The 17,469-nt window shown below is 36.9% G+C and overlaps 1 protein-coding gene across 1 annotated transcript; it reads left to right on the top strand.

The window, feature by feature from the left end:
* Nucleotides 1–17,022: 17,022 nt before the first annotated feature.
* LOC107823874 (uncharacterized) lies at nt 17,023–17,469 on the top strand. The gene has a single exon (XM_016650581.1). The coding sequence runs from the start codon at nt 17,023–17,025 to the stop codon at nt 17,467–17,469; it is 447 nt and encodes a 148-aa protein (XP_016506067.1).

Here is a 17,469-nt window from a genome sequence, read left to right as displayed (position 1 = left end):
GGATCATCGATGATGTGAAAAGATGCCAAAGATGAGAAGGTAAAACATCTATACGTAGATCATCGTAGCACTAAATCTTAGTGCTCCCCTAAAGGGGGAATATGGTGTGATGTGGCATTAAGTCAGAATTAAGTAGTTCTAGTAACTATGGAATGGTAAAGGAAGAATGCGATAAAAATGAAAAAGGAATGAGATTGCACTGATTCAAATCCTATAGATATTCTATGATTCCATAATATTATGCAAACACGATGTCAAGGAGAGGAAGTAAGGGTTCCTACCCGAGATGTGATTGATAGATAAGGAACCAGTGCGAGACGTAAGTTAAGACAAAGGAAATAACCCAAGAAAGATTACGCAGAATATTGATATGAGAATGGGCCAACGAGTAGTTAGTAGTTGATTCAGGAAGAGCCTAGTTATGGCTAAACAAGAGAACACAGACAAATCAACAGATTGTGCAGGACGAACATAGTGAACCCCAACATGGGGAATTCAGTCTCGCAGATATGACATCGTGATCCTTGAGATATATTCAGATAGGAGTTGGGGTAGTTAAAGGTAAATAAAAGAGAATGCCACTGGGAAGACAGTCAAAATATTAGTTCAGAAGCAACCCTACAAGCACAAGGGCGTGGAAATAAGTAACTACGGATAATTATAGGCGGGGAAGAACATCAAAAATTCCGTCTAGTATATGATGTGTTAAGCTTGTAACTTTACAAGAGCCAGAAGGTCTCCCTAAATACTACAACGAAAGACTAGCTGAGGAAATAAGGAAAAAGGCTTCAACCTAAGCACAGTGACCAAGAGAGAAAATGGTCTTGTAACAACAGTCTCACAACAACATTGTATGAACTCCATAAGAAAGTGGCACCTAGCGTGGCTAATGAGCGGGAAATAAAACCAAAAGTAATATTCGAGATCATATGAGTTGCACAAAAATTCCGGCATGAGTGGGAACTAAGATAAGCTAAGTATGCACGCAACAAGGAGGCAAAAAGACCAGGAAAAGTAATAGCTTACGTTTAAAGAAAGCTGAGAAGGAACGAAAAGAATTATTCGATCAATGATCCTGAGTTAGTTACGTTATAAACGCACTTAAGGTTTTAGAGTATTATCCATGCAGCATATATGCTGACAATCATACAGCCGTAGAAGATTCCGGTATAAGTTAAAAGAAAGAATTGAGCCCAGGTCATAGACAAAGAATTAAATTGTTAGAAGATTGTATCGTGGATATTCCATAGCATCCATAAAGGGCTAAAGTAATACCATGAGCTGTAGATTGGAAGATAGCTTAAGCCTACAAAAAGGTTGATCAGAGGGAAGAGGAAACTAACGAGTTACATCAACTAAGTAAATCAGGAGTTTGATTACTGGACCCAGAAAAATTATAGAAATCGTGATTGAGAACATTGCAGGATTACTCTTAGATATCAGAGGTACGGGAGAGATAGTACAGTAGCCATATTCTATAACGGCTCTACAATAAAGCCAGTTAGAAGAGTACCCGTCTCATAAGAAGTCAGCATGATCTCCCATTAGATTGTGTATGCACCGGCCCTGATGATCCTCCAAAGCTTATCTCCCACCTCCGAATGAATCCCCAAGGTTGCCCGCTGATCGGGCCCTACTACTACTTTCGCGTTCCATCCTGAGCTTTAACTTTCGAGCCTCCGTAGCTTGGGAAAATGCCACCATCTTTCCATAGTTCATGTTAGAATTTAGAGCAGTTGTGGCAGCCTCATTAATAACAAAAGGGCTAAGGCCCTGCACAAATCGACGCACCCTAGCCTCCATAGTCGGCATCATATGAACAACATACTTTGACAGGCGCACGAACTCCATGTGATACTCCCACACACTCTTACTACCCTGTTTAAGGGTCTCAAACTCCACAGCACGGGCTGCCTTAGTCTCGGAAGGCAATAAATGGTCTATGAAGGCATCCGCGAACTCGCTCCATCTCGTAGGAGGGCTCCCCTCCTCACGGGAATCCTCCCACATCTCAAACCAGGAATATGCCACCCTTTGCAGACGATAGGAGGCCAACTCTACTCCATTTATCTCTGTAGCACGCATAACTCAGACAGTCTTATGCATCTCATCAATGAAATCCTGAGGGTCTGCCCCGGAATCAGTACCTGTGAACACTGGAGGGTCTAACTGAAGGAACCTGTTTACCCTGGAACCGGAAGAATCTCCTTGCAAGCTAAATGAGGTGGGTGCAACATTTGACCTCTGAGCCTGGGAAGCTACTAACTGAGTCAGCATCTGAATATCTCCCCTAAGATCCCTATCAGAAATACCGGGACCCGGAGCTAGGGCTGGAGGTGGAACATGTATATCGGCAGGAGGGATTGTGGCACCCTCCACGGGTGTAGGAACTGGGGTAGTCTGTTCTGGAGTAGACGAATCAGGCAGTGTGATAGTAGGGGGATTATCCTCACCCGCATTATCAAGTAGGGGATCAACAGCCACTCCTGGGGTGGCATTGGCTTCTTGGCCAATTCTCGCTCTCTTCTAGGGTTCCATTTACTGAAGTTAGAACAATGCATGAGTTAGAGGAAAACAACCTCACATTCCGCTCTATCGCACGATATAGAACAACAATGAAGGGTATCATTCCTAAATGTCCAAGTAGCCACTAATTATAGATGTGGTCGACAACACACTGATAAGAAGGGCTCTACTAGACACGGCTCCCAGACATCCTAGGACACTTTAAAACCTTATGCTCTGATACCAAGTTTGTCACGCCCCAACCTCGGGAGCGCGACCGGAACTCAACTGAGTGAACCCGGTCGAGCAAGCCTATTAAACCTTTCCTACCCGACTCATTCATAATCCAAAAAGGGAACGCATCACCATTTGTTAAACAGGGGAGAGATCAGTTATATAAATATATAAACGTTGCTAGTTCATTTTTCCTTATAAACAATATGTCATAGTTAAGTTTCCAAAAAGCACATACGGTTTACAATTTAGTGGAAAAGAGTTTCAAAATACAACTTGATCCAATGACCACCCTGACATCCATACATGACCCACATAAATGTCTATGGAGCCTCTAATGGTACAGAAGAGCAACATGACAATGCCGGCAACAAGGCCCCGACTATACCTCAAAATGTGAAAACTTATACAAAAGAAGAACTACATGACCCCTGGAAGAAATGGGGCTCACCAAGATTGTTGTAAGGAGAGGAAGAGAGCACCACTATCTGTGATCGGCGCTATCTGCGATGGAACCACCTACATCTATTCAAAGATGTAGCGCCCCCCGACAAAAAGGAATGTTAGTATTATCGAATAGTACTAGTATGTAAGGTCAAACACCAATCTTAGTAGAATGAATAGAGAAACAAAGAGAAGAAAGTCATAATAATCAAAAAAATGCTTCACAAAATACAAAGAAACACCAAGTAAGGATCACATACTTTCCGAGCTAATCTTTCCGTCTTTTTAGGTTAATAATCTTTAGTGCCAAGTGCCACAACTCACAATGCCATCGTGTTTTTACACGAAGTCCGATCTCGGCCCGACCGGCTAAGCCATCTCAAGTGAGACATATCCATATCCACATTGTAAATCAATAATTCCAACACAAATGCCACCATGTGTATAGCATGGCATCCGATCTCGGCCCGATCGGCTAAACCATCTCACTTGAGACATAACCTCTTTCAATTGTTCACTCAATTCACATTTCTTTTCCATCTTTCATTACATGGCACAAACAGCCTCATTTATTAAGTAGTTCTTGGCACTTGGGCACATTTTACAATTCAAGTCTTTCCCTTTTTATTCGTTCAAAAAATATCATCATTCATGTCGATAAGTACCATCACATAAGGCATTGCACACATAAGGGAAGGAGCTTGGAAAATCATAATTACGTTCTCAAATAGCATGATGACATGGTAAGCATCTAGAATAATTAGGGAGCATGAATCTTTCAACCCAACACACTAACGCAAACAATTCTAGTATGATGAAATCGGAACTTACACCAATTATTCGGACACAAGGAGTTCGATTCTAAGAAGAAGAGAATTAGCCATACATACATCAATCGAGCTTCTTTGACTCTACAATTATCCGGAACTCTTAGCAACCCCAATCTATTTTTAGCAATATAACAAGTTGAACCAAAATTAGGAAGAAATGCATGGTTTTAGCCCACTTGAACATTTTATCAAATACTAAGTGTGTATTAAGGTTTCAAGGTTCTTTTCATGGGAGGTTTCATCTTTCATAACCCATTCATCTCCATTCTTAGCTTACATTCTCCCTACACCCTTTTATCTTACATGCATGCAATGTAATCACCTCCATCTCCATGAAGTATCACACTAGTACCCCATTATAGCTATGTTTGGAATTAAGAGTTGGGGTGATGAAGTCTTACCTTTTAGGATGAAGAATTTGGTGCCCTACTTGAATATTTTCAAATCTTTAAGTGATGATTAAAGATCAATTTGATAAAAATTAGGCCCTCTCTCTCTCTCACTCTAGAAAATATCAGAAAATGGGCTCAAACTGGTCTAAAGGGGTGTTTTAACGGAATAGGGGTCGGATTTTAAATTAAGAAAATGGGTGCCCCGACACAGGTCTGCGGTCGCATATGCAACCGCATAATGGTTATGCGGTCCGCAAAGTGACCGCAGAAATAGCCCTCAGGGGATTAAATTTTCTGACTGTGTATGCGACCAGTATGCGGTCCACATACCTATTCTGCGGTCGTATAATGCACCGCAGAACTCCCCTTCGCAAAAGTTCAAGGAAGATATGCGATCAGTATGCAGCCCGCAAAGCGATTATGCGATCGCATAATTGGGCCGCATAACTGGTCTCAAAATTGGCCAATTTTCTGCTTCACTCTACGGCCATTATGCAATCTGCAGAGTGGTTATGCGGTCGCATAATGGGCCACAGAAATGCGTTCTTCTGTGAAATATTTTCCTCTAAGTTCGTAGGGTACCGTTCAATCCAAAAAGTTTGAACCACGAAGTTCAATCCAAAAAGTCCAAGAAGAATTTCTACTATAATAACGCAGGAATCTATCTTGGTACCACGAAACCCCGAGTTTTTGGTTTAAATTTTTACGGGTCCTTATAATCAGATCCATTCCCCTTGGATTACGAGAGGGTTCTCTCTTTAAGCTCCGATTATTTTGAGTATACCTTGTTGATGAGTTTCCTACGCACACATTAACTGATTTCTTATGCCATTTCAAATCTCAATTCCTTTTTATATAATGCCTCACAATGATTTTCTCTCTCTCTTCTCTCCTTCTATTACATAGTAAATAAGACTGAATTATGATGTTTGCTAAGAGTAGAATAAAGAACTTGAAGTTAGTAAGACGAAAGTATATCTTTTTCTTCTTGATCTTTGAATATATATAGTCTGCACAATGAGCTGTTTGAGATCTTTGATTGGCACATATCTTGAGAGATTAGCAATCCAAAGGAATTAATCCTTGGAATGAATCTTGATTGATGATTCTTTCCAAGAATAAGTATGGAGCTTTTTTTTATAATTGAATCTTCTCCTTGATGTACTGCTTCAGATTCTGTTTGCTTCCCTTTTATATGTTGGTTTGATTGAGACATCCTTAGGTGTGCGACTTTTTTGGCTTGACTTGATCTCTTTTTCTTAAGATGATACGGGCCTTCCTTGTGTATCTTTCTTCTTTCATTGAGTTGATGAAGGTTGTTTTCCTAAATCACCGTTGTAGGATCTTCTTTAATTTGTATTACTTTGCCGATTCTATTTTTCTTCTTTATACTTCGTGATCTACTTTCCTCAGCTTGCTTCACACAATCAGAGTTGAACCTCTTTCTTTCTACATGCCTCAAATCATTGGCTTGATATCTTTTTTTTCTCTTACTCCTTGTTTTAAATCCTACTCCCTTTTAGCTACATGTAAGAGAAATAATGTTATTTTTACATTAATACTGAGATCTAACACTCGATTTTCCCAACAATTAGCCAAATTATAGTATTTTTAGTTAACAACCCACAACTTCTTGAGAACTCAAAAAAATTCAAATATTCAACCTAAAACATTAGACACAAAATAAATCTGAACAAAGCCAACTGCCTAACTACTTGTTATGTGTGTTGCATGTGTCGATAATTGTCAATGTGCTTAGCATGTTGAAGCTTGTTGCCCATGTGTGCGCCATGGGCCTAAATTTGGTGCCAAAGCCTTGCCACTCAATCATTATTGTCGCTCTAGGCCTTTGTCTAATGCATATGCACATGTCTTTTCCATGCCACTCGTTCATGGCAACGCCTATTTTGTACATATCCCAGATGCATATGCCTTGTCCATGCCATCAGTATTTTGGCCTTGCCTCAGCATCAATGTATCATGTCTGCTATACCTCTTTTTTTTCGAGGGATTGTGGAACGGAAGGAGTTTTTATAATTTAAGTGACATTATTTGAAAAGGGATTTGTCTATAGTTTTAAAGAGCCGCCACTTGAAATTATTTAATTTTGGTGTTCCAAGTCACCGATGTATTTTAAATCCCAATTCAAAACAATTTGACTATGTTTATGGTCCGCGAAACATAGAAGACCGGGTAAGAAATTTTGTTAACCCGAGAGAAGGTGTGAGACACTCCCGAGTTTCGTGGTTTTAACACGGTCGCTTTACAAATTACACTTGGCTTAAATTATCTTAAATATTACATGTTTTAAGACTGTGTGCATACTTTAAACTTTTACCACTTAATTATATATCTTAAGTAATTATGAAATTTATTTAAAATAAATCGCGATGCCGCGCACTTATTATTTTGTACATATTGCAAATCACGCCGCGTGAAACGCACCGGTGATTTACAACATGTTATTTATTATTTGAAGTTGAGATTTCAAGTCACATAAATACGCACTTGAATTTTAGAGTTAAGTATCACAGTTATGCCACGGGAACCGAACCCACAACTGTGACAATTATATTATTAATCACGCCTAAAAACAACTAGCGTATTTATGATTGTTCCATTCATAAGTTTGAGATTATTGTGAAGGCCATAGGTTATGAAATTATTGTAGAGAAGCATGAGGTAGATTAATTTTGGAAAGGTAAGCTAGCTTACGATGTTAATGGGCTTGGTAGATTAAACTTAATTGGCCCAAAATTTCAAAGTCATTATAGAATTCAACGGCCCACTTATACTATTCATCTAAATGACATGTTAAACCAACAACCTAGGCATTTAAACAAATACAAATATTTTAAGCATGGATCAACGTGACTTTCTTATCCATAATTATCTTTGTAGCAGATTCATGAAGAATATTCGAAACAACTCCAAATACTACAATAACTCAATGAATACTAACAGAAACATGAGAACATTTATGGATCAAACGACACATGGAACAAATTATTCATTAACTAATTAGAATCTAAAAGAAAAGGACATAGAAATGGACCTTAGCGCAGACAATTTTCTTTCATGTTGATAGCAACCTTTAATATTGGATTAGTCAAATTTGAGGAAAAAGGGGTTGTATTAACTGCATTTTTGGTGCTCCAATGGTGCTGTTTTGGAGGAGGTTTGTGGAGGCTTCAATGGAGGAAATGGGTGGTGAGCTATGGCTAGCTAAGGTGAAGAAGAAAGTGATTTCATGGGCTTCTGCTGGCAGCGTTACAACGTCTATGGATTTTAACACTGATGAAGAGTGTTGCCTTTCCATAGAATCCCATGCTTCTAGTAACTTAATCTGTACAATCATTCATATATGGCCAAAAAATATTACCTAAACACAATTGTAATGGTTTTGTTTTTTGGTAAATCATGTCATTTTACCAAATTAATTAAGGGTAATAAGTTCTTACTTAAGCATGAAGAATAAAACTCAATTTCATGTCCAGTTTTTGCCTCTGTAGCTGCAGCTTCTTTTGTACCACAGATTGTCTCAATTTTATTAGACCAACCCAAGCATGTACTAAGTTTGCCTGAGAAAACCAAATAACTCCATCAGCTGATTTTATAACTAAGGCCTAGTACTCATCACAATATTTTAAACTAAAAAAAGACTACACAAACCTCAGCCTGTTTACTTATATTTTGATTGACAATATCAGCTTTAGCACTTATATATCTCCACTGCAGCAATCTATTATGAAGCATCCTTAGCTGATGAACGCTCTCGGTCATGCCTGGCCGAAGAGGAGATGCTGCAACAGAAGAAAATTTCTTACCTTAGAACAATTCAAGCCCCATGCTAAGAAAATTCCAGACTTTTTTCCCCCTAGAAGGACTCGTCGGAGGTTTCATATTTAACATAAATGTCCCTTTGTTTTCTATCAACATAGGAGGAGAGTTTGGCCTTCCAGGAGACAGAGTCTACTTAGAAGTTTTACTGTTAAGTGAACCAACCTTTTGAATTGGATTCTTGAATTTGAGTCCTAATTTTGGAGAATTGTCTGATGAAACTGGCTTTTGAACACTGGAATCTGCACTCCATCTTCGCGACCATTTTGATGATGAATCTTGCAAATACTTTGAAGGAACTTCAATTCCAGCCTTTCTTGAACTCATTGTTGGTGCCATATAAGATGGTGCTAAGTTTCTCCGAATAACAGGAGAATCTAAGCTGTTGTTTGAATCAATGTCACTATATATTCATGCTGTTGTTTGAATCAATGTCACTAAAATATCGAGATTAAACTAAAAAATATTTACATACTAAAAAGTGGTTAAAAATTCAAGTATGGTAAAAAAATTAGTTGTTCACAGTGTCTTAAGCCCTTTATCGTTCCAACTTATTTGCCGAATGCTTGGTCGCCAATGCCATGCTATTGCGCCATTGTCACCCCCATCTCGTTTGTTGCCAAGGTGCCTTGCCACCCTCGAGACCTTGGCCATTACTTATCCATTTTTTCTTTGTCACTTGGTGTCGAATCGCACACCTCATCTTCGCAACACTCTTGTGGCCCATGACAACGCTCGTATTATCAAGCGCTAACTTGTGCATGTTGATTCAGCACTCGCATTGGCCTATGGCAAGGCAACATGCCACAGTCGTGCCATTTTCCGAGCGACTTGTCTAGGGGCCTAATTGTAGATACATGATCTTCTCCGCAACCCATTCTCACAAAATATAATTTTTTATATCTAATATTTATGTTTTGTTAATTTATATATACAAAGTCCAACATATTAATGTTGCTTCTCCTTATTTTATTATTTCCACAAAATATTTTTCGTTCAGCATTTGGATATCAGAATCGGAAGAAGGTGACAAGAGTGAATTCCTGAACAAGCATTTCAAATGGGTTGAATTTTCTCAACCTTACTTTAATGGATGTTAAAAAAATATAAATATCAATTACATCATGTTAGTGAAAACTTGTATGCGCATTGTGAAGGCTATAGTGTTTGGTCATGGGTGCAAGGTACAGGGAACAAAGTGGGAGTTCGTAATTATAAGGGTAGCATCGTTGTAGGAAATTAAAAGGCAACAGGGTTAAAAATAATAGTTAAAGAAAGACAAATAGTCGAGCGTTCACGTAAGAATGTGATTACTCCGTTAGACTCTAGAGGTGCGTTTAGGATTCTGTTACCACATCTAGAAGTGCTCGATATTGATAGAGCTAGAGGATCAAATAGGCTCATAGTTACATTAGAAATATTTGAGTTAAGAACTCGAACAAATACTAGTTTTTAATAACATTATCTTGACTCTTTTTGAAAAAAATTATCATTTGTATCCATTGATATGCAATAATTTAACACTTAAGAAACATATTTATAACATAAGCATGGAGTATTCACGCTCAGTTGCCCTTACGAATATGAATTCGTAGGGGCACAAGGTCATTTGTCTCGCCTAGACCAAGCTCCCCACGATGAGCACGCTGGGGGCGCACTGCACTGCCCTTAGCCCCTTGGCCAACCTAATTTGGGGCAACGTTCTCATGGCGAGTGCCCATGGTGATTTAAATATTATTTCTCATGGCGAATGAGCATTGCGCCCTCCCTGTTTTGCCTAAGCTATTGATCTCACTTGCACAGCCTGAGAGCATTATGTGATAGCCCTCGGAGTTGATATTTTTTTCAGTTTTAAGTATTGAGCTATCTTGACTAGTTTATCCTTTCAATACACCTTAAATTGATACCATTACTTTAATTACTTTCAAATGAGTTCGTCTACACCTCGATGATACTTTTTAATAACATTATTAAGCACGTAATTATCCATAATTATGATTTAAAACTTACATTTTTTTTATATTTACTTAGTCATAATCATATCAAAATCTAAACTCAACATCGTTGATATTAGTTTAGGAGACTATTTTCATTTAGTGATATCATCAAGCATTACGCTTTGTGGGTTCAACTCCAATTCACGTTGGGTTATTGATTTTGCAAGGTGCTAGCTAAGCTAATCTACTTAGTTTTCTTCAATTAAATCAACTAATTTTTTGATTGATTTAGGGTGCCCCTCCTTCTTAGAATTAGAACCCATTTCGAGGGTCCCATACGGTAGTAATAACAAATACTACTAAGTTTTAAAACTTCATCTTTTCTAAATTTTTTGTCTGGCCTTTTAAATTAATTAAAGAACATTATTATTTCCTTGAATAGCGGCGTCACGAGTGCAATAACCTTTTAATTAGTGAAAATTGTAACATTTTCTTTTATTGTAAAAAAATAAAAGCAGCAAATGTCTTTACAAAGTTTTCAAGTTCTTATTCCAATAGTCAAGTTCACATTAGAACCGAGACACATATGCACTTTCTTGTTTTTCTAAATCTTTAAATTAATTTTTATAAGATAAAGACTTAAAATTATTTTATCACTTTAAATATAAATTTCTCGCTAATTATCATGGATACGTGTATTGTACGTAAATGTAGACTGGTTTATACTTTAGTATTTGCAAATAGAGATTAGCTTAAAATACGCCGTTTAGCTATAAAAAATATCAATTTGCAAATACAAAAAACTGACTTTGGCACAGATACTTTAGTATAATTAAAATATTAAAACACTTGTTTGAATATGAAATATGTTATAAAATAAAGATCGTAAAGTAAAGACAAGTATAGAGAGAAATTGATATATTATTCAAACTTTAAACTTCCGTACGTAATGAACTGAAATCTCCTCTATTTATAGAAGAAAGGAAGTTGTTGTGTAAGCTGCTTCTGCAAGGTGTTGTGTAAGCTGCTTGTAAGTTGCTACTGTACCAGATATAGATAATTTTCTACCGGGGTGATGTTTATCCATAACGGAGTACCGAAAGGATAAGCTCATTGTACCGGATATAGATAATCTTCTACCGGAGGTGATGTTTATCCATAACGGAGTACCGAAAGGATAAGCTCATTGTACCAGATATAGATAATCTTCTACCGGGGTGATATTTATCCATAACGGAGTACCGAAAGGATAAGCTCATTGTACCAGATATAGATAATCTTCTACCGGGGTGATATTTATCCATAACAGAGTACCGAAAGGATAAGCTCATTGTACCAGATATAGATAATTTTCTACCGGGGGTGATGCACTTTCTATATATCTGTCTCCATCCAATCAAAGACGTTCCTTGACTCCGAAGGAGAAGATTCTCTAGTCTGTTTTTCCGGTGCAGAATTTATCCATAACAGAGTATCGAAAGGATAAGCTTCTTCAGGAGGCTTATTTCCAATAGAGTACTAAATAGATAAACATATTTACGGCATATAGATAAACTTCTTCAGGAAGCTTATTTACAACGGATTACTAAATGAACATCCATAATATAATATATTTATAACACTCCTCCTTGGATGTTCATTAAAAGATAATGTGCCTCATTAAAACCTTACTAGAAAAAATCTCGTGGAAAAAATCTTAGTGAAGAAAATAAAGTACACATATTTAGTAATACGCATAACTAGTTGTCTCAATAAAAACCTTATAAGGAAAATCGTGTGAAAAAAACCTTAGTAAGAAAAAAAGAGTATAGCATGTATTTTACTCCCCCTGATAAAAATCTTATTTTAAATATTTGAGTCTCCGCTTCCAATCTTGTATACCATCTTCTCAAAAGTTGAAGTTGGCAAAGATTTAGTGAATAAATCTACTGGATTGTCACTTGAACGGATTTGTTGCACATCAATGTCACCATTTTTCTGAAGATCATGTGTGTAGAATAATTTTGGTGAAATGTATTTTGTTCTATCTCCTTTTATAAATCATCCATTTAATTGGGCTATGCATGCAACATTATCTTCGTATAAAATTGTGGATCTTTTATCACATTCCAAATCACATTTTTCTTGAATAAAATGAATCACTGATCTCAACCATACGCATTCCATACTTGATTCATGAATAGTTATTATCTCAGCATAATTTGAAGAAGTAGCAACAATAGATTGCTTTGTGGAGCGTCATGATATGACAGTACCTCCACATGTTAACACGTACCCGGTTTGAGATCGAGCTTTATGTGGATCAGATAAATAACATGCATTTGTATAACCAACAAGATCTGCACTACCTTTGTTAGAATAAAATAAACTCATATCAAGTGTTCCCTTTAAATATCGCAATATATGTTTAATCCCATTCCAATATCTCCGTGTAGGAGAAGAGTTATATCTTGCTAGAAAATTAACAGAAAATGCTATGTCAGGCCTTGTAACATTAGCAAGATACATAAGTGCATCAATTGTACTAAGATAAGGTATTTCGGGACCAAGGAGTTCCTCATCCTCTTCTGGAGGTCGGAACAAATCCTTATTCACTTCAAGTGATCGAGCAATTATTGGTGTACTCAATGGGTGCGCTTTGTCAATGTAAAAGAATTTTAAGACCCTTTCTGTATAGGCAGATTGATGGATAAAGATCACGTCTGCTAAATGTTCAATTTGCAGACCAAGACAAAGTTTTGTCTTTCCAAGATCTTTCATCTCAAATTATTTCTTAAGATATTCAATTGCCTTTTGGAGCACTTCTGGAGTTCCAACATGATTTATGTCATCAACATAAACAGCAAGTATAACAAATTCTGATGTTATTTTCTTTATAAAATACATGGACAAATAACATCATTTATGTAACCCTCTTTCAGGAAATATTCACTAAGGCGATTATACCACATACGCCCAGATTACTTTAAACCGTATAAAGATCTTTGTAATCTGATTGAATACATTTCCCGAGATTTTGGATTTGCTTCAGGCATTTTAAGTCCTTCGGGGATTTTCATATAAATTTCATTATCAAGTGAACCGTATAGATAAACTGTAACGACATCCATTAGATGTATTTCAAGCTTTTCATGTAGTACTAAACTGATGAGATATCGAAATGTTATGGCATCTATAACATGTGAATATGTTTCATCAAAATCGACTCCAGGTCGTTGTGAGAATCCTTGTGTGACAAGGCGAGCTTTGTATCTTTCAATTTTATTTTTATCATTTCTTTTTCGCACAAAAACCCATTTATGACAAACTGATTTTATACTAATAGGTGTTTGGACTACTAGTCCAAAAACCTCTCTTTTAGCAAGTGTGTTCAATTCTGATTGAATTGCCTCTTGTCATTTTTGCCAATCAGATCTTTGTCGACATTCTTCGATAGATCGGGGTTCAAGATCCCCACTATCTTGTATAATGTTAAGTGCAATATTATATGCAAAAATATTATCCACCACTATTTCAGATCGGTTTAAATTAATCTCTTCACCAGTAGAACTTATTAAAAGCTTCTCACTCACTTGAGTCTTGGGTTCATTGATTTTTTCAGGAATCTCAGAACTAATCAGATCTTAGGTCTCTTCAGGGGATCCCTTCATAGTATCGTTTGATCATTTGTCGATTTTCTTTTTCGAGGATTTCGATCCTTAGAACCCAAAGGCCTACCATGCTTTAGGCGTGCTTTAGGTTCACTAGCTCTCATGCTAGTAGATGGTCCTGTTGGGACATCAATTCGGATAGGCATATTCTTTGCAAGGATACGTGACTTAGTTATCCTTTTCAAATCAGTAAACGCGTCTGCATTTGATTTGTTATATTTTGTAAATGGATGATCTTCTGGACCTCTTGATTACATATAGGGGTACGTAGGTCAAAAAGAGATAATGATGAAATTTTTCACACAATTTCACTTTTTGATTTTCTTTTTCTCTCCCCCTAATTGTGAGAAATTTGTTTCATCAAACCGACAATCTGCAAATTGAGCAGTAAATAAATCTTCCGTCAATGGTTCAAGATAGTGAATAATAGAGGGTGATTCAAACCCAACATATATTCCTAACCTTCTCTGTGGGCCTATCTTACTGTGTTGTGGTGGTGGTGCTGGCACATATACAACACATCCAAAAATTCGTAGATGGGAAATATCTGGTTCATGACCAAAAATTAATTATGACGGAGAATATTTATTATAATGTGTCGGTCTAAGACGGATAAGTGATGTTGCATGCAAGATAGCATGGCCCCAAATAGTAGTGGGCAATTTTGTTTTCATAAGTAGTTGTCTTGCTATCATATGCAGGCGTTTAATAAATGACTCTGCAAGGCCATTTTGAGTATGAACATAAGCTACATGATGTTCAACTTTTATCCCCAACTGATAGACAATAATCATCAAAAGCTTGAGATGAGAATTCTCCAGCATTATCAAGGAGAATAGCCTTTATAGGATAATCTGGGAATTGTGCCCTTAATCGAATATTTGGACTAATAGCTTTGCAAACGCCAGGTTGCGAGATGATAGTAGGCACACATGAAACCATCTTGAAGATGCATCTATTAGGACCATAAAATATCTAAACAATCCACTTTGGTGGGTGAATAGTTTAACATATATCCCCGTGTATACGTTCTAAAAAGGCAGGGGATTTAATGCCAACCTTCATTGGTGATGGTCTAGTGATCATTTTGCCTTGATAACAAGCATCACAAGAAAATTCATTATTTGTAAGAATCTTCAGGTTCTTTAATAGATGCCCACTCAAATTTTCAGTGATTCGTCACATCATTATTGATCCATGATGGCCCAAACGGCCATGCCAAAGTACAAAAATATTTGAATCAGTAAACTTCTGGTTTACGATAAAGTGTGCTTCAACTATACTAATCTTTGAATAGTATAAGCCAGAAGATAAAGATGGTAACTTTTCTACAATGCACTTCTGGCCAGAAACATTCTTTGTAATACAAAGATATTCCATATTCATTTCATCTATCGTCTCAACATGATACCAATTTCGGCGGATATCTATAAAACTCAACAAGTTTCTTCGGGACTTGGCGGAGAATAATATATTATCTATTATAAGTTTTGTTCTCTTAGACAGAAATATAGTGGCTCTTCCGGAGCCTTCAATCAAACTTATATTGCCAGAAATTGTTGAAATATTTGTTTTTTTTCTTATGCAAATAAGAAAAGTATTTCTGATCTTTGAATATGGCATGAGTTGTTCCACTATCAATTACACAAATATCTTCATGACTGGTCTTTGATCCAAACATAATTTGAGGATTATCCATATTTTTTAAAATGACATAAACAAAATAAATATGATAGTAAACATCATTATCAAAGCATAGCTTTTATTTATGTACAACAATTACATAACCATACTATCTACTACAAACAACAAAAATTAAAATATTTACATTTCTACAGATTCATCACCGATCACATGACTTGTTTCTCCTTCAGGGAGTGCAAAGTAATCAGCTACATTCAAATGCATGAAGTCTAAATTATCTTCAGAAATAAAATTTGTTTAGTATTTTTCTCTGTCTTCTTCAGGGAGGCTTGATACAGCTTAACCAGGTGTTTTGGCGTACGACATGTACGTGACCAGTGCCCTTTTCCTCCAACATATCATGATCAGTAATATTATCACCACATATTGGAAAATAAATCTGAACATAGCAGAATTATACTCACTGATAGATTTAAAATCTTGTAGCCTTAGATGAGTCCAATCATAACGTGCCTGTGGAAGAACGACCATCTTCAGGTGGTCATATCTATCTTTCAAATTATTCCATAGTATGACTGGATCTTTAATAGTGAGATATTCCATTTTCAGGCCCTCATCAAGGTGATGGCGTAGGAATATCATTGCTTTGGCACGGTCTTGGTTTGATGCCTGATTTTTATCCTTGATGGTGTCTGCCAGACCCATCGCATCAAGATGAATTTCAGCATCAAGCACCCAAGACATGTAGCTTTTGCCCGATATATCTAGGGCTAAAAATTCAAGTTGAGAAATATTTAACATTATTTAGAAAAAGAAAGTTTGTATACTTTCAAAGTATTGGCTCGAGATGACAGAGTCTCGTGCTGATAACGTGTTATAAAATACAGACTGTAAAGTAAAGACAAGTATAGAGAGAAACTGATATATTTTTCAAATTTCAAACTTCTATACATAATGAACTGAAATCTCCTCTATTTATAGAAGAAAGGAAGATGTTGTGTAAGCTGCTTCTGCAAGCTGCTGTGTAAGCTGCTTCTGCAAGCTTAAACTGCTATTGTACCAGATATAGATAATCTTCTACCGGGGGTAATGTTTATCCATAACGGAGTACCGAAATGATAAGCTCATTGTACCAGATATAGATAATCTTCTACCGGGGTGATGTTTATCCATAACAGACTACTGAAAGGATAAGCTTCTTCGGGAGGCTTATTTTCAATAGAGTACTAAATATATAAACATATTTACGGCGGAGTCTCATATAGATAAGGTTCTTCAGGAAGCTTATTTACAACGGGGTACTAAATGAACATCCTTAATATAATATATTTATAACAAAATAAGAATTTTTATTTATAGATATCTAACTGTGTTTTTTAAGGAAAATCATATCCAAACACAATTAGAACCAAATACTACATTAGAACTATTTTTACAACTTGAACTTGTAATTTTAAATTTCAACCAGATACAGCCTAATTTCGAGTCTATTGTGTTTGAAGTTTGAATTGGCCAAGTGTGGTACCGTGTCATCAAGAGGAAGAGAATGAGCAGAGGTATCGACAACAACAGGAGGAAGAAGAAGACGGAAGACGACGAGGTTGAAGAGCTGCTGCGCGCGGCAGAGGATGATGTGTTCCTCAAGCTCAGCCTCAATTCCCATATGGCTCGTGGTTCTTCTTCCACCCAATTCATCGATCCAGATCTCGATCAACGTTTCCGTGCCCTCAAATCCAAAACCAAAAACCCTATTCCCCAACAACCACGTTCAACCTCTACAGCTTCCGATGTTAACTTGTTTCCCAGATTTGCAGCTCTCAAAAGCTCCCTTCCCGCTTATTCTTCGGAGAATGAAGAGGATGACGATGAAGTTGAGAAGGTGATTAAGTGGGCCATTGATGCTGCTAGGCTTGACCCTTCACCTCCCTCTGACACTGATGAAGATGAAAATAGTGAGGATGATGTCAGGCATATAAGCGGAAATGATTTATGA

This window comes from Nicotiana tabacum, chromosome 12 (genome assembly GCF_000715075.1).
Source record: "Nicotiana tabacum cultivar K326 chromosome 12, ASM71507v2, whole genome shotgun sequence".
NCBI lineage: Eukaryota > Viridiplantae > Streptophyta > Magnoliopsida > Solanales > Solanaceae > Nicotiana > Nicotiana tabacum.
The sequence above is the reverse complement of the archived record's forward strand: the minus strand, read 5'-3'. Positions and strand labels throughout refer to the sequence as shown.

What these genes read in the sequence shown, in the direction of transcription:
- LOC107823874 (XM_016650581.1), top strand. Translation starts at nt 17,023, where the DNA reads ATGAGCAGAGGTATCGACAACAACAGGAGGAAGAAGAAGACGGAAGAC.